Source organism: Tupaia chinensis, unplaced genomic scaffold (genome assembly GCF_000334495.1).
Source record: "Tupaia chinensis unplaced genomic scaffold, TupChi_1.0 Scaffold000450_1, whole genome shotgun sequence".
Classification (NCBI taxonomy): domain Eukaryota; kingdom Metazoa; phylum Chordata; class Mammalia; order Scandentia; family Tupaiidae; genus Tupaia; species Tupaia belangeri.
The window spans coordinates 759,152-782,538 of NW_006159956.1; the positions used below are offsets into that span (position 1 = coordinate 759,152).

General features: G+C 49.8%; 1 protein-coding gene across 1 annotated transcript in view; it reads left to right on the forward strand.

The window, feature by feature from the left end:
- The window catches only part of GTPBP1 (GTP binding protein 1), a gene marked incomplete in the record, with an annotated part of 32,352 nt that overhangs the window by 2,631 nt on the left and 6,334 nt on the right, over positions 1-23,387 (forward strand). The window contains 11 exon segments of the mRNA XM_027774527.1: positions 1,437-1,548; positions 9,496-9,676; positions 10,159-10,507; positions 16,350-16,473; positions 17,297-17,411; positions 18,983-19,127; positions 19,247-19,429; positions 20,115-20,250; positions 20,849-21,027; positions 22,113-22,310; positions 23,289-23,385. Of these exon segments, the coding sequence (XP_027630328.1) occupies positions 1,437-1,548; positions 9,496-9,676; positions 10,159-10,507; positions 16,350-16,473; positions 17,297-17,411; positions 18,983-19,127; positions 19,247-19,429; positions 20,115-20,250; positions 20,849-21,027; positions 22,113-22,310; positions 23,289-23,381 (1,815 nt within the window).

Consider the following 23,387-nt stretch of genomic DNA (forward strand, 5'->3'; position numbering starts at 1 on the left):
TCTTTCCCTCCTCAGCTGAGCTCTTGGAAGACAGTGTTTACTGTAGCTCCTGTTGCAGTAGTCCTATCTGGTGCCTCTAAAGCCATAATGGGATGACCAAGATGGACAGAGGGATGATCAAGGGAAATGTGTGGGTCAGTGTGACATGATGTAAAAGACCCAGCAGCATCCAGGTTACAATTACGAGCTCGGATGAGTCACCTCGGGAAGTTATAGGTGTGCACCTGACCCACAGCAGACTAGCTGGATGTCAACACAGGGTCAAGGTCCTGAAGAAACCTGAAAACAGTGGGAAATTACAGGGCAGAGTTGCAAAAATAGTGTCTTCTTTTCCTAACCAGCTGATTTAGTGTTCCTGGAGGGGGAAATGTTACTTCATCATGTAGCTGGGGAAGTCCTCTTCAGCTTTATTTTGAAATTGAGAAGCTAAATGTATATAAGTACTGATGATATTGAGAAGAAAACCTGATACTGTGGAAGGAGAGAAGGGATAGATTGACTAGATTGACTCCTGAGGGAAAAAATTAAAAGCTAGAAGTTTACACACTTAATACAGTTACATGTGGGGATGTAAGGCTCCCAGAGCTTCCAAAGGGAGGAATAGTGAACAGTAGTGGCCGGTTTCATCCAAGAGGATTATTCTAGGAGTGATTGGATGAAGAAAACTTTGTGATTACCATTTATTAAGCTGTGGACTACGTGCTTTACATGTTATTAAATTTGGTCTTTGCAGGGGCCTTAAGTTGTAAGTACTATCATCATTTTGTAGAGCAAAAAATCTGAGAGAGGTTAAGTTCTTTGTCCAAGGTCACACAGGTTAGAGAATGGGGTCTTAACAGGTCTGCCTGTTGGTGAATGCCCTCTTCAAATCAGCGATTGGTTTGCACAATGATGTTGCTAATACTCATCTTAGTGGTAATGGTATTTTGTTATAGTAGATGAGTCTTGCAGGCAGGTTTTACTATATTTCCCAAATAATCAAGATAGCTATGGCAAGACAGAACCGAATTCCTCAGTTACTTTGAGAGCCACTGGCCTGTGGGTGGAGGGCATGACAGTATATGTGACCTCTGTCCTGAATTTCCAGATAGAAGCTACAAGTAGAAGACTTTGTCACATATGTGTAACGCACTGCTCCTGAGTGTCAACCCACAGTGCCAGATGCAGTCATTGGGTCCCACCCTCCTGTTCCCCGGCTCACACCCTATTTACTATGGAGATGGCTCAGACGTACTCATTTTAGTACATCACATAGCTCATAAGGCCTTAGACTCAGACTATTTAAGGAGCAACAGAGAGTGCATGAGGGGCCTGTGTAGCTGTTCTAGATTGGGGTGCTGTGGGATTCAGTGAGGGTCTTTGGTCAGGCTACTTATCAGCTTTGGCTGTGGTACTCTTCTAGTGAGCGGTCCTAAGGCTGTTGGTTTCTTTTCTAGCTGGTTCTAGTGAGCCCTACATCAGAGCAGTATGACAGCCTACTTCGGCAGATGTGGGAGAGGATGGACGAGGGATGCGGAGAGACCATATATGTCATTGGGCAGGGATCAGGTGAGCATAGTTTTCCTTTCACTTTATTTTAAAAAATCATTTAGATCACATTTTTTCTCTTTATCAATTCTCCTGCTCACGTGTCTCAGTTGCAGTGATTCTTTGGTATCTGCAGAACTGTTTGGAGGACATAAAAGTACAAAGTGAATGATAATTCCTGCCTTAGTGGTTCCTTGACTTAAGAATCACTTTTCAAGCAGTTTTACAGACCTTTCCTTTCTGCTTCCAATACTCTCCAGTTGCATAAGAGGAAATGGAGCACAAAGGAGGAAACTTCTTGTCCAAGGTCATAGAGTAAGTCATAGGTAGGTGTAGAATTAAGCCTGCCCTGGACAGCTCCAGGTAGTCCCTTCCAAGCTCTGTTATGGAGCCCCTTGCCACTTAATTTCCTGCTTAATGGACCTCTGTGATTCTTCTCCATGTCTGCAAGAAGATGCCGAGAATTCCTCTGTCAGTCTGTCCTGACCCATACCACACCGACTATTCAACCTAGACAGCTCTCCATTGCCAGACATGTAGGCTTGTAGCCATTCTGGAAGGGACCGGGCATTGTCCTCTTACCTGCTTATTCATTGTAACGGGCCTACTGTTTTAGAGTAAAGCAGCCCCCATGACAGAATCCCAGATTATATCATGGGCTTTGCTCCCCACCCCCAGTCACTCCTAGTTTACACCATCAATATAAGACCTCCCTACCCTCATCTTCACTATGACATTATCTTTGCTGAAATGACAGCTGGGGTTAATGATCACGAATTCAGCCCTTACCAGCCCTTACCAGTCCTTGTCTCTATCATCTTTGCAGGAAGCCCAGGGTAGACCTGGATGCATCATTAAAGGAACAGTTTTCTTTGCTGAATGTAGGCTTTGTAAAGGCTGGTAATTCTTTTTCAGTCTTAAATTTAAGATCGAGGAAATCTCAAAATCATTCTTTGACTATTTAACACACACTATTCAGTATCTTCCAAGGCTTGATACTATTGTAAAGCTCTTTTGGATACTTAAAATTTTGTCCCTGCCCCAAGGAAGAAAGGTAGCATATATATGATTAACTTCAGAAGACAATATTTGGGGAAGGAAGAAGGGTTCAGTCTGTCTCCAAATATTACTGTGTCTTCCTTTGAGAGGTCTCTCATATCTACCTTTTCCTGCCATCCTTAATGCTACCACCCCAGGTAAAAGGTCTTAATCACCTAAAAGGAGGCATATTCAGGAAGATAGGCAGACCAAGAGATTGCATGTTGAGAAAAGGAAAGAGCTGGACAGCATTTTCAAGTGCTGCAGAGAGAGTGACAGGTGTCAGAATCAGATGAAGCTATCCACTAGGAACTAGGAGAGTGTTGGTAGCCTTTTGAAATCTTTGATGTCAAGTGCACATATGCCTGCTGTAATAAGACGAGCTACTATTAGATCACTACATGCTTGTAGATTTTTCAGAACCTACAAATAGGTCACTTTTGACAATATCGGGGCTGTTACTTGAAGAACCAGATTCTTAAGACCCTCCACCTTTCCTCTTTTCCTTTAATGTAGACTTGGCAAATTTTACCATACCTTGGCAACTCACAACTAGTTAACCCTCCCACAGTAAGGCATAAGGAGATGTCAGACAACAGATTTACACACCCGAGCATGATCCTTGCATCTACCAATTGGATGCTATTAGATTCATAGTGATGTAGTCCTGCTGGAATTCTTTAAAGGCAGGAAGAGATCATAACTGGTTAAACAAGTGGAACATCAAACAGAAAACTGAATTAGATGCAAAGCCCTCGGGGTCTGCATCATCATTGACTTCCTGTGTTTTTTATTTCATTCTGTGAAATGGGGACAGTGACACTTCCAGCCTACCTGAGAAGAAATTTTGTATGGGTACATTAGACCTGAAAAAATTCTTTTTTAAAAATATTTAATTATTTCATTCAATTTTATTTATTTTAATTCTACCAGACAGGGACAGAACGAGAGGGAGAGAAAGTGAGAAAGCAAGCTGCCGGGTCTGGGACTCAAACTGTGGTCAGCCATGTGGGAGTCCAGCGCCCTTAACCACCATGTGACCTACCAGCCCCTAGACCTGACAAAAATTCTAACCAGTTTGAAGGAATGTGCTCTTTGAGTATACATTTTTTTTAAGAGAGATTTTTGCTGTAGGGCACATGCTCTTGCTAAGAGACAGACAGAAAGCAAGAAATCACTCCTCAAGAGGGATGACTGCACCACAATTCCTTCTCTATTCTCCTCTCAGGATTTTGGGCATGCGCACGTACGCAACTGGCCTGAGGTTCATGCTGCCGGGTTTGGGACTCGAACCACATTCAGCCACATGGTAGTCCAGTGACATACCCATAATGTTATCTGCTGTTCCCTTAGGTATATATTTTCAATTTGAGCTTTCTCTCTCTCTCTTTTTTTTTCAAGAGGTTTTTGCTACAGGGCACGTGCACTCACCAGAAAGACAGAGAGAGAGAGACAGAAAGCAAGAAATCACCCCACATGGGGATGGCCATGCCGTAATCCCTTCTCCTCCATTCTCCTCTTGGGGTCTTGGGCATGCATGCACACACGCCCGGTGTGAGTTTAAGCCACCAGGTTAGGACTCGAACTGTGATCAACTACATGGGAGTTCAGTGACATAGCCATTAGGCTAACTGCTGGTCCCATCTCTCTTTTTTTTTTTTTTTTTTCTTTTAAAGGTTTTTGCCATAGGGCAAAAATGCTTGCTGGAGAGCAGAGCAACAGAGAGAGACAGTGGGAGGAAGAGTGAGAAATCACTTGCCAGAGGGGATGGTCATGATGCAATCCCTTTTCCTCCATTCTCCTCTCAGGTTTTGGGCATGCATGCACATGCACCTGGCGTGATTTTCAAGCTGTCAGGTCTGGGACTCAAACCATGGTTAGCCTTATGAGAGTCTAGCACCTTAACCACCACACCACCTGCTGGTCCCTAAGCTTGAATTTTTAAAAACAGTTATTTTTATTTAATTTTATCTATTATTATTATTATTTTAAATTTGATCAGAGAAAGACCGAGAGAAAGAGGGAAAGTGAGAAAGCAAGCCACCAGGTCCAGGCCTTGAACTGCGATAAGCCATGTGGGAGTCCAGCACCTTAACCACTCTCCACCTGCTGGCCCCAGAGCTTGGTATTTTTGTTTTAAATAATTATTTTATTTAACTTTATTTATTATTATTATCATTATTATTTTTCAGTTTGATCAGAGAGAGACAGAGAGAGAGAGAGGAAGTGACAAAGCAAGCCTCCAGGTCTGAGACTTGAACTGTGGTCTGCCATGTGGGAGTCCAGTGCCTTTAACCACCATGCCACTTGCTGCCCCCATGCTTGGTATTTTTTAAAGAAATCAATATGGCCTAGTAGTTTACTATCTGGAGCCTCATAGGTCTAGATTTTCTTAGTCTTAAAATGGGGATGATAACAGAATCTATCTAATGGTGTGGTAGTGAAGATTAAATGAGAGTTAATGGAAACCCCTTGGCATATAGGAAGCATTATATAAATGTTAAATAGTTTTAATAGCGCAGTAGTATCTTTTTAAAGATCCCAGACTATAATTGATTTACCATAAGATTTCTTTCAGAAGAACTTGTCATTCCTCAGATACCAAATTGAAGCTTGCTTTCTTTTTTTTTGGAGAGGTTTTTGCTACTATAGGGCGCGTGTGCTCGCCTGACAGACGGAGACAGACAGAGAGATAGAAAGCGAGAAATCACCCCCCAGGGGGGATGGCCATGCCGCAATCCCTTCTCCTCCATTCTCCTCTCAGGATCTTGGGCACGCACGCACACGCGCCCCGTGTGTTTTAAGCCACCGGGTCCAGGACGTGAACCATGGTCGACTACATGGGAGTCCAGCGACATAGCCATTCCACTAACTGGAAGCTTTCTAAGAGCCAGAAGCTATATTAAGATTCAGGGGCTGGGACCAGCAGTTGGTGTAATGGTTACATCACTGGACTCGCACATAGTTGACCATGGTTTGAGTCCTGGACCCGGGTGCATATGCACGCATGCCCAAAATCTCAAAAGGAAAGAGATTGTGGCATGGCCATCCACCGCAGGGGGTGACTTCTTGCTTTCTGTCTCTCTGGTGAGCACGTGTGCCCTATAACAAAAATCTCTTAAAAAAAAAAAAAAGAAAAGAAAAGAAAGACAAAAAAAGATTCAGGTGTTGTAGGAGGAGTATTAAATCTTTGTGGTGGTGGGAATGGTCAGGAAAGGCTGAAAAGATGAACTACCCTTTGCATTGAATCTAAAGGATGAGTAGTTTTCCAGGGCAGTGGTGAGTGGGCAGAGGAACTGCCTGCACAGAGACTTGCAGGTATTGGAGACTGCAGAGTATCGGGTGGCCCAGAAGTAATCCAGTAAGGTGTGTGTAGAGCACGAGGTTGGGAGCGGTGGGAGGGGGTGCTGGGCAGATAGGCAAGGCTCAGACCTCGAGGGTCTCTGACTGCTTTGCCAAAGATATTAGGCTTTTATCCTGAAAGTCTGGGAAGTGTTTGCAGCATGTTGAACAGAGGAATGCATATAAAAAGGTAAATGAGCTGGTGGGACAGAATCTGATTAGGGTTGGGATTGGCTGAGTGAAGGCCTTTAGTAACTGGCCCTCTGTAGCTTTTCTCCTTGGCATCGTCTCCATTTATACAGTGTGAGGAATGCAGCGCGTGCCAGAGAAGGGTGATGTGATAGACTGACAGCCCCGATGGGCAAGGTGACATTGTCCATGGTCCCTGGTGTGGAGCAGAACTCGAAAGCATTCTACAGAAGCAGGGAAAGCAGGGAAGATTGGACAGAGCTGGCAGTCTGGCAGACACAGCAGGGTTCGCCAACCTTCTCTCAGGAACACATCCTACAAGCCCTTCTCTAACCCAGGTTTTCAGAGCCAACTTGGCCGTGCATTTAGAAACTCCCCAGTCCAGCTGTTCCCTCATAGTTCATTTGTTTTACATTTTGCAGACATTTAGGACTTGATACAGGAAGGGTGCTCCTCGTGGGGCATCAGGGAATGCTTGTGATATGGTCTCTGCTTCAAGATGTTTTGCATAGGTCAGGAAGAGTGTGGGTCCAAAACACTGTTGCACAGGAACCAGCAGTTAGCATGCGTAATGGCTATGTCGCTGGACTCCCACCTAGTCAACCGCGGTTCGCGTCCCGGACCCAGTGGCTTAAAACTCACGCCGGGCGCATGTGCGTATGTGCCCAAGATCCCGAGAGGAGAATGGAGGAAAAGGAATTGTGGCGTGACCATCCCCCCTGTGGGGTGATTTCTCGCTTTCTGTCTCTCTGTCTCTCTCTGTCTGTCTGGCAAGCGCATGCGCCCTATAGTGAAAACCTCTCCAAAACAAAACAAAACCAAAACACTGTTGCATAAGGCGGAATGTGGCAGGTGCTGTAAGGGAGACACAAATGTCTGTGGGGCCTTTGAGCAGAATGGGTAGAACTTTGCCAGGGGAGAGGCCCACTGGTGAGTTTTCCAGAATAGGAAATTCATGAGCTAGGACCATGCAAGGAATACAGGGGGTCTGAGGGTGGTGGCTGAGCTTATGGGGAGAATGAGGACAGGGTGTGGAATAAAGGACAGGTTCGTAAGGAATTAAGGCTGGAGCCCATTCAAATGCTTTGACTCCAAAGTGACAGCTTTTTTTAGTAGCTGCAAGATTCGGGTCTGCTCAGGGTGGTTGGAGAGAAGAGACCAGATTTGCTAAGACCCGGTAAAAGTCTGTTGTGCTGATTCAGCTAGCATAAGGGCCTGAATCAGGCTGGAGACAGCAGATTGGCATAAAGAGTAGACAGCAGAGAAAGAGCAAGATCAAAAACTAGCAGCAGTAGGGCTGGACTGGTCAGAGTGTTGAGCTTGGCTGTCTGGAAGGATGACATTGTCATTGTCACAACTAGGGACAGCCAGAGGAGAGACTGGTCAGGCAGGAGGAGGAACTCTTGCTGGAGAAAAGGCTCTAGATTTGGTATCCAAAGATCCAAGCTCACACAGCCCATCTGCTCCCTTGTAGCTCTGAGACCTCATTGCATTCCTTTACCACATCAGTAAAAGGGAACAGTCATGCCTACTTCATAGGGTTCAGGGAGGGCTAAAATGCATCATTAGTGTTCATTGCTGTGCTGGTGTTTAGAAGGCAGTGACAGTAGTTGCACTTGGATGTTGGGACTTCTAGGAGTTATCATCTAGGAAACTGGAAATTCAGTCTGCGGCTCTGGAAAATGGATAGGGCTAGAAATGAACGTTTTTGTAGTTTTCAAAATGACAGTTGAAGCTTTAGAATGAGATGGCCAAGGGAAGTTTATTGGAAAAAGAGGGCCACTGATAGACGACTGGAAAAGTCGGCAGTCGGGACGGGAGCAAGGGAGCGCAGCAGGAGAGGTCAGGCCCTGGGCGAGCGGGATGGGAGGGCAGTGCCTTGAGAAGGAAAACAGAGCTGCCGGCAGTGTAAACGTGGTGGGGTCAAGGATAGGGGCATCGGAGCCAGGGCCTAAAGTCCCATCTACTGAGGCAGGAGGGTCATTAGTTCAAAGCCAGCCTGGGCAAAGAAGGCCCTGTTCCTGAATAAATAAAGAAAAAGACACTGGATCGAGTGATTAGAAGGCTCGTGATGACCTTCGAAAGGCAGTTTCTTCCAGAGTCAGGTTCAGAATAGTGGGGAATAGTCAACAAGTGTCAAATACTCTCAAGGTGTTTGGTGGGAAAGGAAGAGAGGTGTGGTGGCTCAGTAGATATGCAGGGGCAAGAGGAGAGGGCTGGTTTTCCTTTTTGTAGTTTCCATGGGACTCAAGCTTGTTGGAGAGGGGAGGGAGAGAAGAGACAGGAGTGCCTGAGGCTGCAAGGGCTTTCGGAGGTAATAAGAGAGAAGAGGGTTGAGTGCTGGAGGGGTGAAGTGAGGGAGGAAGAAGGGTTCTCGGAGACGGGAAGGCAAGGGAAAGGCTGAGGGAGTGATTGAGTGAATTAAACCTGACAATGCCTGGAAAGCCCTGGATGGGGTTGTCATACGGCAGGCACTCAGCTGATTGATGGATCGGTCCATCCTTCTGTCTGCCTCCTTTGCTCATCCTGAGCTCAAACTTGTTTTTCCAGCTGTTTACTGGACATTTCACCTGAGCTACCTCAGTTAAGAATCTGTCTCTAAAATAATTCTTGAGTCCTCATTTCCTTTATCTTCTTGTCCTCATTATCTCTTGTCTCAGTGATTAGAATGACTTTCTAACTGGGCTCCCCTTTCTGGTCTCTCCCTTGCTCCTATCTACTGCTATCCAGGAGACCTCTCTAACCCACCACAATCTGATCATGTCACCTCTCCTCCCCCGCCTGAACTCCCCAAAAAGCGTGTCTTGCTGCTGTCTGACGTTTATTTGTAATACCTGCTTCAACCTCCTGTGTGGCCTCCTGCCACTCAGCGTTGTCCGTCCTGGTCCCTGAATGTGCCAACATCTGCCACGTTCCGTGCTTTGTTCTTCTAGCTAGGATGTCCTTCCCCCTTTCTCTGCGGGCTCATTTCTCACACCTGGACACGCAGCACGGCGTCAGCACCCTGCAGGGCTGCCCTCGGCTTCCCCAGGCAATGCTTTACCTTCTTGTCGTACAGTTCTATTGCAGTTCATTAATTTCCTGTCTGCCTCTCCTGCTGGGCTCTGAGCTTGCTAAGGGTACTTGTATTCCCAAGTACCCAACATGAACTTGGCATACAACCTAGGACAATCTCTGCAATTGTTGAATGCATTAACCAATGCCCTGCTTGATGGAGGAACCCATAACACTGTCATGTCTTAACTCTGCATGTGCCTTAGTTTCCTCCCAGGTAGAGACTGCCATGTTCTTCTCCAGGACTCAGCAGGTCCTTTGCGAGGCAGGGTTGACTGGCTGGCTTGTTGCAGGCTGGTTGGTCAGGATCCCCTCTCCTGCTAATGTCTGGGCTCTCGTCACCAGATGGGACTGAGTATGGGCTGAGTGAAGCTGACATGGAGGCCTCCTACGCCACGGTGAAGAGTATGGCGGAGCAGATAGAGGCTGACGTCATCCTCCTGCGGGAACGTCAAGAAGCTGGGGGCCGCGTGCGTGATTACCTGGTCCGGAAACGAGTAGGAGACGATGACTTCCTGGAGGTCAGGTGAGGAGGTCAGAAGAGTTCAGGTCCCCGCTGCATAACCGTGGGTCTCAGACTTCATGGAGAATGACGATTGAGCCTATGTGCACCTGGCGTGTGCACGCCACCCCTTTGGACTGAGAGAGGCCCTCTATGCATTTTGCGGCCGTCCTCTGTGTTGTAGTTGCTTTTCCTCAGCCTGTGAGGTAGGAAAGCAGGGTCACGGGAGAAAGTCACTTTGTGACTGTTCCCAGCAGCTTTGGGGAAACTCGTGGGAGTTAAGGAAGGTGGCCATTGTGGGAGTACAATTTCTCCTGAATGACTGTTCCCTGGGCATAGTTCCAGGAACACTCCCAGTGTGTTCATCCATGAATAGGAGGGGCAACTGGGCTGGAGGGGCTCAAGGGTGAGCCTGAACTTAGAGATGCAGCTTTGGGGTTCTGAGCTGTCTCCTCGTTTTGCTCGCCCGCTGACTCACACGGATGTATGGGTTCATGCACACACAGGGTAGCAGTTGTGGGCAACGTGGATGCCGGTAAAAGCACGCTGCTGGGGGTGCTGACGCACGGAGAGCTGGACAATGGCCGAGGCTTTGCTCGCCAGAAACTCTTCCGCCACAAACATGAGATTGAATCTGGTCGCACCAGCAGTGTGGGCAATGACATTCTGGGCTTCGACAGCGAAGGCAATGTGGTGAACAAGCCCGACAGCCACGGAGGCAGCCTAGAGTGGACAAAGATCTGTGAGAAGTCCACAAAGGTTATTACCTTCATTGACCTAGCTGGCCATGAGAAGTACCTGAAGACCACCGTCTTTGGCATGACTGGCCATTTGCCTGACTTCTGCATGCTCATGGTAAGAGTGAGGCATGTCTGCAGGTAAGGGTGGCTTCAGCAGGCCTTTTAAGGTGTGGTTCTGTGCAAGTGTGTGAAGTTGCTCTGAGACCGAGGCCTGAGGGTCTGGGGCTCTGACACTGGGTAGGGATGGCAAATTTTGCAGGGGTGGCCCGTTCCATAAGCACAACAGTCTTTTTGATGTCTGCCCTCCATTAGACCAGGAAGTGACCCTCTTGGCAAAACTGCATGCCACTTGTAGACTACACTTCTCAGAGAGCCATCGAGAAGGGTTTTCCTCTGGGGGTTGGGCCACTTGAGGAGGTAGTACCTCGTGGCACCATCTAAGAGGCAAGACTTGGGGGAGAAATGGAAGACAGCACTGTAAGGGGGTAGGTGCAGCCTTCAGGAGGGCCTGTGACATGACCTCTTCCGGAGCCTGAGAGGAGCATCAGCCAGTGTACCAGTCCTTGCTGGAAGGTTCCCGTGTGCCCCACGCTGTGCTGGGTCCCTGACACGGCAGTGCACGAGGCTGTCCTGGGGTCCCATGGAGCTTGTAATCTGGTGACTAGCTTTTTAAACAGCTCATCACATAGATTAACTGGAAAGGAAACAGAGCAGAGGCTCGTTTATGCCCCACTGATCTTCCTCCCTGGGCAGAAGGTGGGAGTGGTGAGGCCCACAACCTGACATGCAGCGAGGGGTTGGGGAGAGGATGTACGCAAGTGAACAAGTTTTCCTTTGGCAGAGCCATTCCCAAAGCCCTTCCCAACTTCCCAGGTCTTCCAGCTGCCCGTGTTTATAAGTGTAGTCTGTGGCAGACTGGATCAAGTTGCCCCACAAACACAGGTTCTCACGCACATTCTCCCCAAACTGGAGAGTAATGAAGGAAGACAGAGTGTATTGTATGAGTGCTCTTATGGCTCTTGGCTTCAGATTCTTGGGATCCCAGCTTGATCAGAAATCTCCTATTTTTTTGAACCATTGCAAAGATTTTCTTTGAACCATTGCAACTTTCTTGACTAGGCTGAGAAAGGCTTCTCTCCACGAACTATTCTCAATCCTTAACCCCTAGGGAGTATTTGAAGGAGTTGTTGGGCTGGTATTATTAAATGTAGGACCAGAGCCAGTAGATGGCATAGTGGTTGTGGTGGACTCCCATATGGTGAACCATGGTTCAAGTCCCTGACCTAGTGGCTTGAAACTCACACCAGGCATGTGTACATTCATGCTCAAAATCCTAAGAGGAGACTAGAGTAGAAGGGATTGTGGCATGGCCATCCCCCCGGAGGTTGATTTCTCACTTTCACTCTCTCTGCCTCTCTGTGCCTCCAGCGAGCACACATACCCTATAGCAAAATATCTTTTTTAAAAAAAATGAAGTATAGGGGTACCAGCAGTTAGCGTAACGGTTATGTCGCTAGACTCCCATGTAGTAGACCGTGGTTCGAGTCCCAGACCTGGTGGCTTAAACTCATACCGGGCATGTGTGCGTGCCCAAGATCCCAAGAGGAGAATGGAGGAGAAGGATTGCGGTGTGGCCATCCCCCCTGGGGGGAGTGATTTCTCACTTTCTAGCTCTCTCTCTCTCTCTCTTTTTCCAGCAAGTGACCACACCCTGTAGCCTGTAGCAAAAACCTCTCAAAAAAAAAAAAAAAATTTAAGTGTAGGACCAGTGGGTGGTATGGTGGTTAAAGCACTGGATCCTACACAGCTAACTCCACGGTTCGAGTTGCAGACCTGGTGGCTTGAAAAACACACTATAGGGATCAACAGATGACATAATGGCTGGGGTGCTGAAATCCCATCTTGTTCGAGTCCCGGAGCCGGTGGCTTAAACTCATGCCCAGGCGCATGTGCGTACGTGCCCAAGATCCTGAGAGGGGAATGGAGGAGAAGGGGTTGCAGCGTGGCCATCTTCCCTGCGGGGTGGTTTCTCACTTTCTGTCTCTCTCTCTGTCTCTGTCTTTCTGGTGAGTGCATGTGCCCTTTAGCAAAAGCCTCTCCAAAAAAGAAAAAAGAAAAACACACCGTGTGTGTGTGTATATACGCACCCAAAATTCCAAGAGAAGAATGGAAGAGAAGGGACTGTGGTGTGGCCATTCTCCCAGGGGGGTGATTTCTCACCTTCCCACTCTCTCTGTGTCTTCAATGAGTATGCACGCTCCATGGCAAAACAAACAAACAAACAAAAAAGGGAATAGAAATGGGGCCGGCTCTGTGACCTGGTGGTTAAAGCAGTGGTTCCTGCATGGCTAGTTGTATAGCTTAAGTCCTGGACTTGGTGGCTTGAGAAACACGCCAGGCATGTGTGCATGCGAGCCCAAAATCCCAAAAGAAGGGAGAGATGGGAGAGGAGGGATTACAGTATGACCATTCTCCCAGGAAGCATGTTTTCTTCTCTCCTCTCTCTGGTGCTTGATGTCTGTTTCTGCTGAATGTACTTGCCCTCTAGTGCAGAAAGAAAAGTGAAAAGTATAGAAACCAGTTTAAAATATGCGTTTTTCTGATTGAGCTATAGTAAGCAAAACCAGCTGATGGAATATCTTCATCCCAGACAAAATGTTATGTATTACCTGACTTTTAGGCTGATCCAAATATTAAGACACCTGTGGGAAACAGTGAAAGATTTCATTACTGTTCCACGGCAGTAGCTTTCCAGACAGCAGAGCAGCAGGACACTCACCAGGTTGAGAACTTGAGCAAGTGTGGCTAAAGGGCCTAGGAAGAGTTGGGAGGCAGCTGTGGGGGTGTCCTGGTGAAGGAAGAGGAACACAGGCAGGCGTGGACAGCCGTGTCAGCTGGATGGTGATGACCGTTGAAGAACAGCTCGGGGGAACCAGCAGTTAGCGTAACGGCTATGTCGCTGGACTCCCACGTAGTCGACCGCAGTTCGCATCCTGGACCCGGTGACTTAGAACTCACGCCGGGCGCGTGTGCGTGCGTGCCCAAGATCCCGAGAGGACAGTGGAGGAGAAGGGATTGCGGCATGACCATCCCCCCTGGGGGTGATTTCTCGCTGTCTCTCTGTCTCTCTCTGTCTGTTTGGCGAGCGCACGCACCCTATAGCAAAAACCTCTCAAAAAAAAAGAAAAAAGGAAAAAAGAACAGCTCGGTGAAGACACTCTGGAATGTGTAAGCACTGTATCAATGATCATAGCAATTGAAACAGTTTTAAATTTTGTTTTAGTGAGTAATACATTCATATGGTACAAAATTTTAAAAAGGACCAGAGTTTATAGTGGAAAGTCTTCCTTCTTCCTTTGTCCGGTTTCCTCTGAAATAGGCATAGAGTAATGAATACCGTAAGTACACCACTTAGAGTCAACAGTTACTAACATTCTGCCCTATGTATCTGTATGTGTGATAGATGCATATGTGTATATATGTCCTGTTTGCTTTTTATTTTCTGTTTTACTTGGCTGAATCTTTTGGAAATTGGTCGTAGACATTGTGACTCTTCACCTCCAAGTACTTCAGCACGTAGCTTCTTTAAGGTCTGTCTCCTACTGTTACTGAAACGGAGAAAATGAGCAGTAGTTCCCTAGTGTCCTCCAGTGTCTAGTCTCTGAATTTACATCATCTCAAATGTTCACCAGATGTCTTTTTTTTTTTTTTTGAGAGGTTTTTGCTATAGGGCGCGTGCGCTCCCCAGACAGAGAGAGAGAGACAGAGAGATAGAAAGCAGGAAATCACCTCCCAAGGGGGATGGCCACGCCGCAATCCCTTCTCCATTCTCCCCTCGGGATCCTGGGCACGCACGCACACGCGTCCGGTGTGAGTTTAAGCCACCGGGTCCGGGACTCGAACCACGGTCGACTACGTGGGAGTCCAGCAACATAGCCATTACGCTAACTGCTGGTCCCTCACCACATATCTTAAGACTGCTATGTTCAAACTATGAATCAGTCACCACTCACCTCTTTTCATAGTAGCATGCTATATACGCCTTGCTGTTTTAAGGGGTTTCCCCCTTAAAAACGTTTCTTAGAAGGCCAGCAGGTGGTGTGGTGGTTAAGGCGTTGGGCACTCCCACATGGCCAACCACAGTTTGAGTCCCAGACCTGGTGGCTTGCTTCTCACTTTCCTTCTCTCAGTGAATCTGTCTTTCTGTGGTCAAATGAAGATAAATGGATGAATAAATAAAAGTAAATAAATAATTCTTTTAAAAAAACATGTCTTAGAGATGAGCTCATATCAGTAAATAAGAGTTTATTCTTTTTTTCTTTTTTAAAGTTACTTTATTTAACTCTATTATTTTTTTAAGAATTATTTATTTAATTTTATTTATTCATTTATTTATTTTAATTTGACCAGAGAGAGACACACACACACACCCACACACACACACACACAGAGGGAAAAGAAAGCAAGCCACCAGGTTCAGGACTCGAACTGTGGTTGGCCGTGTGGGAGTGTCCAGCGCCTTAACCACCACACCACTTGCTGGTCCCTCGATATTATTTTTGAACTTGACTGGAGAGAGAGAGAGAAAGCAAACCACCAGGTCCAAGACTCAAACCATGGTCAGTCATACGGGAATCCAGCGCTTCTAACTACCATGCCCTCTGCTGGCCCGAGAGTTTGTTCTTTCTTTTGTATGGCACATGTTGTACATGTGCCCTAACTTATTTAACCATTCTTAATGGGATAATTTAAAACATTCACTGTTCCAGGAAGGAAATAGTTACAGTAATAACAGCTGCTATTGTGTCCTGGACGTGGGTGACAACAGTTACGCCTCAAGTGACCCTCTAGTGTAGCTATTGATATTCCCAATTTATATTGGGCCATCAGAAAAGTCATGACGCATTTTTGCATAGAAGACCCAATACATGGGGGAAACTGTTTGCATCAGGGCCACACTGATGACTCTAGACAGTTTTCCCCTGAACTGTCTAGGTTTCCTTTTCATTGCTTACAACACTCCTCAGATATATTTTTTTTGATTTTTAAAGTTTATTTAGGGACCAGCAGTTAGCGTAATGGCTATGTTGTTGAACTCCCATGCAGTCGACCATGGTTCTAGTCCCAGACCCAGTGGCTTAAACTCACGCTGGGCGCGTGTGCGTGCGTGCGTGCCCAGGATCCCTAGAGGAGAATGGAGGAAAAGGGATTGCGGTGTGGCCATCCCCCCTGGGGGGTGATTTCTCGCACTCTGTCTCTCTGTCTCTCTCTGGCGAGCACACGCGCCCTATAGCAAAAGAAAAAAACCTTCTCCAAAAAAAAAAAAATAAATAAAGTTTATTTATTTATTTATTTTGGTTTTGCTGTAGGGTGCATGTGCTCACCAGAGAGACAGAGAGAAAATGAGAAACCACCACCCTGAGTGATGGCCATGCTGCAGTTCCTTTTCTTCCATTCTCTTGTTTTTTTTCCGGCACATATGCATGTATGCATGCACATGTGAGCCCTGTGTATTTTCAAGTTACTGGGTGTGGGACTCAAACCATGCAGTTGGCTCTGTGGGATCCAGCCTTCTTAATCTCCATGTTACCTGCTGCCCCAAAGTTTATTCTTAAGAGTCTCATGTACACATACACGCATGCACACACACATGCACCAACAGATCTTTATACTGTGATCCGCCACTAGTCTCAGCTTGCCCAGCATGTTCATTCTGCATGCTTAGGGAGGTCCCAGGATGTGAACCTGGGACCTTCCTCAAATGGGTCCAGTTGCATTACCACTAGGCCACTGCCTGCCCCCTCCCCTCAGATCTTGGTAGCCCACATCCTTGAGTCAGAGGTTAAAGTGATCTGTTCCCAGCCCTGCTTTCATCTACCTCCGTTTGGGAGCACCTGTTCCTACCTGGCACCAATCTGTCTCGCTTGTCCTGACAGTTTATTTCTGTGTTGGGACAGGTGGGCAGCAATGCTGGCATCGTGGGAATGACAAAGGAGCACCTGGGCTTGGCATTGGCACTCAATGTGCCTGTCTTTGTGGTAGTCACCAAGATCGACATGTGCCCTGCCAACATTCTGCAAGGTAGGTGAGGACTCCGGCTAGTGGCAGCTTCTGTCACCCACTCTGCCTCCTTGGTAGTCTGCTACTGGGGACTCAGCCTGGGATCTTCTGTTTTTCTGCCTTGTACTCAGACCTTGGCCTGAATTTTCATCAGCCCCCTATTTTTTGTTTCTTCTGCCCTATTTAGCTCATGGTCTGATCACAACCTAGAATTATCCTGTTTTCTGTTCCTTCTAGTTCCCAAGTACCGAATCTTCAAGAACCCTAATCTGGTACCTCTTTTCAGAGGACCCCAGGAAGAAAGAGTCAGGCTCTATTAGAGCATCTGATAGTCTTTTACCACCAGAGCGTCAATACAGGGCTGCAGGCCTAGGCCTTTGTGCTTTTCTTCCTCTCTGCCATGGACTATAGAAGAGAAGTGGAGAACTAAGCTTTTGGAAGCCCTCCTGAGGGCCTCTGCAGACTGCTCAATGCCCAAGAGAGCCTTTTGTCAGATGAGATTGTTTTTCCAGGAAGCAGTACATTCTGGGAAGATCATTTGACTTTTGGAGACCCTAAGTCACTTGCTTAGAGCTTGTGGGTCTTGTAGAGACTCTGGAGAAATTTACCAGGTTTCAGAGTCAAAACTTTAGGAAATGGGCCCCGTCTTTCTATTCCAGCAACATGTACCCACCCAAAGTCTTGATCCTCCTTTTTGCTTCTCCAGGCATTGTGGCATTTAACACTGGTCGGTCTGTCTGTCTGTCTTCTGCTTGCATCAGTAATGAGTGGACCCATCTTGTCCTGGAAGCCTGGCCAAAGAGAAGGCTGTGTCCCCTAATTCTCTTCCATTTCACCCTTTAAGAAACTCTGAAGCTGTTACAGCGCCTGCTGAAGTCACCAGGCTGCCGGAAAATCCCCGTACTGGTGCAGAGCAAGGACGATGTGATTGTCACAGCCTCCAACTTCAGCTCCGAGAGGTAAGGGGCAGGGCATGCGCTCCGGGCAGGCACCCTGGCTGGCAGGCCACATCAGGAGGTAGGCCTGGAATGGCTCATGGAGACAACATGTCAAAACGCTTCTCACAGTTCAGAGATGGGAGGAAATAGAAGGTTCTGGACTCAGTGCCAGGTCTCCCAGGCTCGCACTGTTGCTCCTGGGCCGCATTAGTAACCCAAGTTCTGGCTCCTCCAGGGCTGATATCCCACCTGACCCTGGGTGTCCTTATCCGCAAAATGACAACGATGCTGCCTTCCAGTAGGGCTGTCAGAGCATTGGAAATGGGTACTGGAAGCTCTCAGTGCCGTGCCTGGCTGGTGTGCGGTGACTCCACAGCCATTTCATAACTGTCAGAATGTATTGTACTGCCGTGTCTTCACCACTCTCTAGTCCCAGGCCAAGTTCGGCATTTTCTCATTAATGTTTCCTTTCATGCCATAAATATTTATCAGACACTTGTTCTGCCGGGCTCTTCCTACGTACATTGAGGATTCAGAGTTGTCTAGAGCACAGTCCCCAAGGCGTTCAGCTTCTTGGTCTGAGATGCGCTCTTGGTAACAGTGAACGTGGCGAACTCCGCTCCTCCACCCCAAGCCTCAGGCTCCTTAGGAGCCATCTGCTCTTGAGTGGTCTGTAGGTAGGACCGGATCCGCCTGGCTATTTGGCCTGGAACCCTGACTTGATACTGTCTACAGTACCACCAGTTGGCCAGCAGGGGGCAAATTTCCGACAGCCCTGGTTCAGTTTGTTGGTTTCGTTGAGGCCATTTTCTACAGGCACTATTCTGGAAGTTATGGGGGAATACATACGTCTGGATCTCAGAGAGTTTAGTGCACCCTAAGTAGGAGAGGTGGAGGCCATTTAGGTGACTCTGATGGAAAATCAGACCTACTTATTCACATGTAATAGCCATGAAAAGCTCTTCAGGCATTTAGAGGAGTTGAGTAGCCATTTCTGCAGGGTTTCATGGAAAAGTGGATTCTGGAGACTGAGGTTGGCTAAGAGGGAAGGGATTCAGGAGGGAAGGTCAGAGTGAGCAGGTACACAGGGGCAGGAAAGCACCAGGCTCTGAGGAGAAGCGAAGGTCCTCTGCCATGGCTAGAATATGGGACTTTGGGGGACTTGGTCCACAAGCCCAAGTATGAAGGCCATGAACGCCATGGAAAGGCAGGGAAGGATGTCACTACAGCGGGTCTTAGCCAGAAGGCCAAGAACGATAGGGTTAAGGGGGTTAAGCAAGCATTGCTTGCTTTAGGAGGAAGAGGCTGTCATGAGGCTCCAAAATAGGGCAGTGAGGGAGGAGCACAGAGAAGGAGGCAGATTTCAGAGACTAAGCCTAGAAGGAGGCCTCGGTGCAGGTATACTTGGGGTTGCTGGGCCGGAGCTGAGGACTGGGCCCAGAGGCGAGTCATGAGCAGCAAACCTGCTCCTGGGCCCTCCAGCTGCCACACACACACACACACACATGCACACGCACACGCACACACTGGCAGGGCAGGGGCTAGTCACCTGAGTGCCTCTCTCCTTTCTTCCATTTCTCCCCTCCACTTAGGGTGTGCCCCATATTCCAGATCTCCAACGTTACAGGTGAGAACCTGGACCTGCTGAAGATGTTCCTCAACCTCCTCTCCCCCCGCACCAGCTACAAGGAGGAAGAGCCTGCTGAGTTTCAGATCGATGACACCTACTCTGTCCCAGTGAGTGCTTCGGGGACGACTGAGCAGGGTGGGTGACTGGGCAGCACTTACTACAGGGACAGCAGGGCTTGGTCTGTGGTGGAGATGGACTTCTGAGGCCTCCATCTTCTCTTTGGCAGGGTGTGGGAACAGTGGTGTCAGGGACAACACTGAGAGGTCTGATCAAACTGAATGACACGCTGCTGCTGGGCCCAGACCCCCTGGGTAACTTCCTGCCCATTGCTGTCAAGTCAATCCATCGCAAGCGCATGCCTGTCAAGGAGGTGCGGGGGGGCCAGACAGCCTCCTTTGCGCTGAAGAAGGTGAGTATCGTCGATAACCGGCAACTCCCCGCCACCTCCATTCTGCTGGGGTCTGGGCCAGACGTCTTTCCCCACCTCTAGTCTGTGGGACTACTCTACAAGTTAGGGATTACTGACCCCATTTTCAGAGAACTCAGTGACTTGCCCGACACACAGTGGTAAGTGTTAGTCAGGACTGCTTGTTTCTAGCTCTGTCCCACCCTGCCTGAGCAGGGTGTCCACTCAGAGTTTGCCTGCTGGGCAGAGCGTCCTACACTTGGGCATCTGTGCCAGATCTTCCTGTTCAGTCTTTTGGCTTGTGGACTTCGGATGAGTGCTAGCTCTGGGGTCTTCTATTTAACCAGGAAAACAGAGGCTTTCTGCCACCTGCAGTGGCTAGGTCCTGCTCACCCTGTCCCTTTTCCGAATGCTCACCTGCCTTGGCCTCCCCACCTGTCCTTCAAGGGCCAGCAGCTGAAATGCCAGCTCCTGCGGGAAGCCTTCCCTGGCCCTCAGCAGCAGTGTTTCGCCTCCCACACAGCACAAGTCTGCCTTGTGCTGTCCACCCTGGAAGGCCTGAGGTGGTGAGGCAGCAAGGCTGCGTAGGGGTGGTCCCTACTCCTAGGAAGACTCCTGGCCCTCTGGGACCTGGGAGTGAAGCCAGAAGGCATCATATCCTGAGGTCTGGGCTTCCCCTTTCTTTCAGATCAAGCGTTCGTCCATCCGGAAGGGCATGGTGATGGTTTCCCCACGCTTGAATCCCCAAGCCTCCTGGGAGTTCGAGGCCGAGATTCTTGTCCTCCACCACCCCACCACAATTAGCCCACGCTACCAGGCCATGGGTAGGTGTTAGAGGCCCTGCCACCCCAGGAGGCCTTCTTTACTCCTCCAACAGTTAACTCCAGCAAACCAGGCTCTGTAGTTCCAGCCCTAGCCAAGAGTCAGGGTTCCTTCTCTTGAGAGATGCCATGCCCTCCATCACAGTGAGCCATGGCGTCCATGCAGTCCTGCAGACACTGAGCCAGGGCCAAGCTCCGAGTCCTGGACCTCTCCAGGGACCTTACGTGCACTCCTTCAGGGAATGTGCAGCACACGGTCACTGCTGTGTGCTACATGGCGTTGCCGAGTCGCTGGGAGCAAGGATGAGCCAGGCAAGCCCTTCCCTGCAGGAGCTTGCAGTCCAGTGAGGAGGCACAAGTGTGAATAGAGCGCTCTGTGATCCTGGAGCTAGGACCCTGTCTACACAGGGCCAGGCTGGGCTCTTAACAGAGGAGAAAGTGGGTGAGTGTGAGACAGGATCTGATCCCAGAGCAGGCCTCCTGCTCCCTCTGCTGCCCATCCTGCCGCACCTCCACATACGTTGTGCTGTGCTCCCGGCCACCCCTGTCCTGAGGCACTGGGCAGCTAAATCCTGTCCTGACCTCCCTGATCCCTCGGCAGTGCATTGTGGGAGCATCAGGCAGACAGCCACCATCCTGAGCATGGACAAGGACTGTCTGCGTACTGGGGACAAGGCCACCGTCCACTTCCGCTTCATCAAGACCCCTGAGTACCTGCACATAGACCAGCGGCTGGTGTTCCGGGAAGGCCGCACCAAGGCTGTGGGCACCATCACCAAGGTACAGTGGGCAGGCCTTGCCTGTGTAGGTGCAGTGACCACAAGCACAGAGGCTCTGCGCAGAAGCCCCGAGGAACCTTCGTATCTTCGGGGTCAGTGCTGCTGTCACTGCTCTGGGAGAGGTGGCCAGCACTGGGAGGCACCATCCTCTGTGCTTCCCTGGGAGTGTCTCTGGGCCTCCCGTCCTGGGCTTTGGAGGTGGGCATGGCATTCCCTGTAGGAACAGAGGGCAGAGTGGCTGTGCCTAGCCAGGTCAGCCTCTCGGGTGCTGGTACAGGCTGCGGCAGCGTGGCCGGGACCACGCCTTTGGTCTTCCTGAGTCCGGGTAGAGTGAGTGCTGGACAGCTTTGGCGTGTGGGTATGAGTTCCTTTGGGGCTTGAGGGGCAGGTGGCAGTGAGAGCCCCAGATTTCTCTGCAGGAGCAGCAGTTAGCCCTTCTAGGCTGAGCAGAGGCAGGAAGTAAGACATCAGCCCTAGGCCCGTGGCCGTCCAGGGCCTCCGACTGGGGACTAAATAGTGCTGGGCACCAGCAGATGGTGTAATGGCTATGTTGCTGGATTCCCATGGAGTCGACTGTGGCTCAAGTCCTGGGCCCAGGGGCTGGGAAATCACACTGGCCGTGTGTGTGTGCACGCCCAAAATCCTGAGAGGAGAATGGAGGAAAAGGGATTGCAGCATGGCCGTCCCTCCTGCAGGGGGGAGGGGTGATTTCTCACTTTCTACCTCTCTGTCTCTCTGGCAAGGGTACATGCCCTATAGCAAAAAAATCTCTTTTAAAAAAGGGAGGGGACCATAGCAGATGGCATAATGGTTACATTGCTGGACTCCCATGTGGTCAGCCGTGGTTCGAGTCCTGGACCTGGTTGCTTCAAAGTCATGCTGGGCCCATGTGTTTCCGTGCCCAAAATCCTGAGAGGAAAGCAGAGACTACCTGCCACCTCCCATTGTGGTCCTCTGCCATCTGCCCAGAACCGGCCAGGCCAGAGAGCGGAGTCCCTGCGGGGGTTGTGGGGCTTGGGGGTGCAGCTGAGCTGATGCCACCACCCTGTAGCCCCAGCCTCACCCTCACTCCTTTGGCTCCCACAGCTCCTCCAGACCACCAACAACTCTCCAATGAACTCCAAGCCCCAGCAGATTAAAATGCAGTCAACGAAAAAGGGGCCCCTGAACAAACGAGAAGAGGGGGGCCCATCTGGTGGGTCAGCAGTGGGAGGCCCCGCACCTGGAGACGAAGCTCCTCTTGGGGCTGGGCAGCCAGCAGCGTCCAGTAGTCTCCAGCCACAGGTAAGTGTGGCCCTTGGCCTCAGGCAGCGTGACAAAGGCGTTGGCTTTACTCTGGGTGCAGGTGCTAAGTAGGAGCCTCTCGGGCACACACACAGGAGGTGTTTAGACTGGGGACTAAATAGTGCTGGTCACTGAGGTGCGTCGCCTACAGGAAATTCAGAGGGCCTGTGGGAGGCCGGGTTTCTGTTCCTGGTCTAGCCCGAAGGCCGAGCTCATGGCGCCGGTAATCCCCGAGACTTGGGAGGCTCAGGGCTGGCCTGGGCAGAGTAGCGAGACCCCATCCAAGGAGAAGGAGCCAGGCGTGGCGGTGCACACCGTAGGCCCTGGCTAGCAGGCTGAGGCAAGAGGGCCGTGACGTGCTAAGACCTTGCCTAAGAAAAAGCAGGACAGGACGCACTTTACGTGGTCCCGGGTCTCGATAGCATTTCATTTCCATGAAATAAACCAGAATAGAAAAGCATCGGTTTCCCGAGTGGTGAGTGTAAGTAACCTTGGTGTGAGCGTGCGCGTGATGTCTGCGCTGCAGCCCCCCGGGCCTCAGGCGCTGCCTTACAGGGTCCCACATACACGTCCTGGAGGGGCTGTGGTCTCAGGCTGAGTCAGTGTGGCCTCACTTGGTCGGGTCTCCTGCCACTCTTCCCTGCAGTCTCCCAGCCTTGTGAAGGCCTGGTGCCCCCACGGCCCCCTCGGCCCCCTCTGCCTGGTGTCTCTCTCCATCTGCCTCTTCTGCCTGACCTGTCTGCCCCTTGTTCTCTCCCGGTGGTTCACTCCTTTCTTCCACCTGTCAGCAGTGGCGAGGCGAGGCTTGCTCTGAAGGCAGGTGGCACCGGCTTAGTTTCACAGGCGGCAGGCAGCGCACGGTCACCTAGTAAATCCCAGGGCCAGGCGACACGACCCACTCTCTAGTCTCCTGGCGCCTGTGCTGGCCTGACTGCTCCCAGCGGCCGGTGTTTCTCAGGCTTCCTTTATCTCTTTCAGCCCAAGCCCAGCAGCGGCGGCCGGCGACGAGGGGGCCAGCGACACAAGGTGAAGTCCCAGGGGGCCTGCGTGACTCCTGCCAGTGGCTGCTGAATCGTC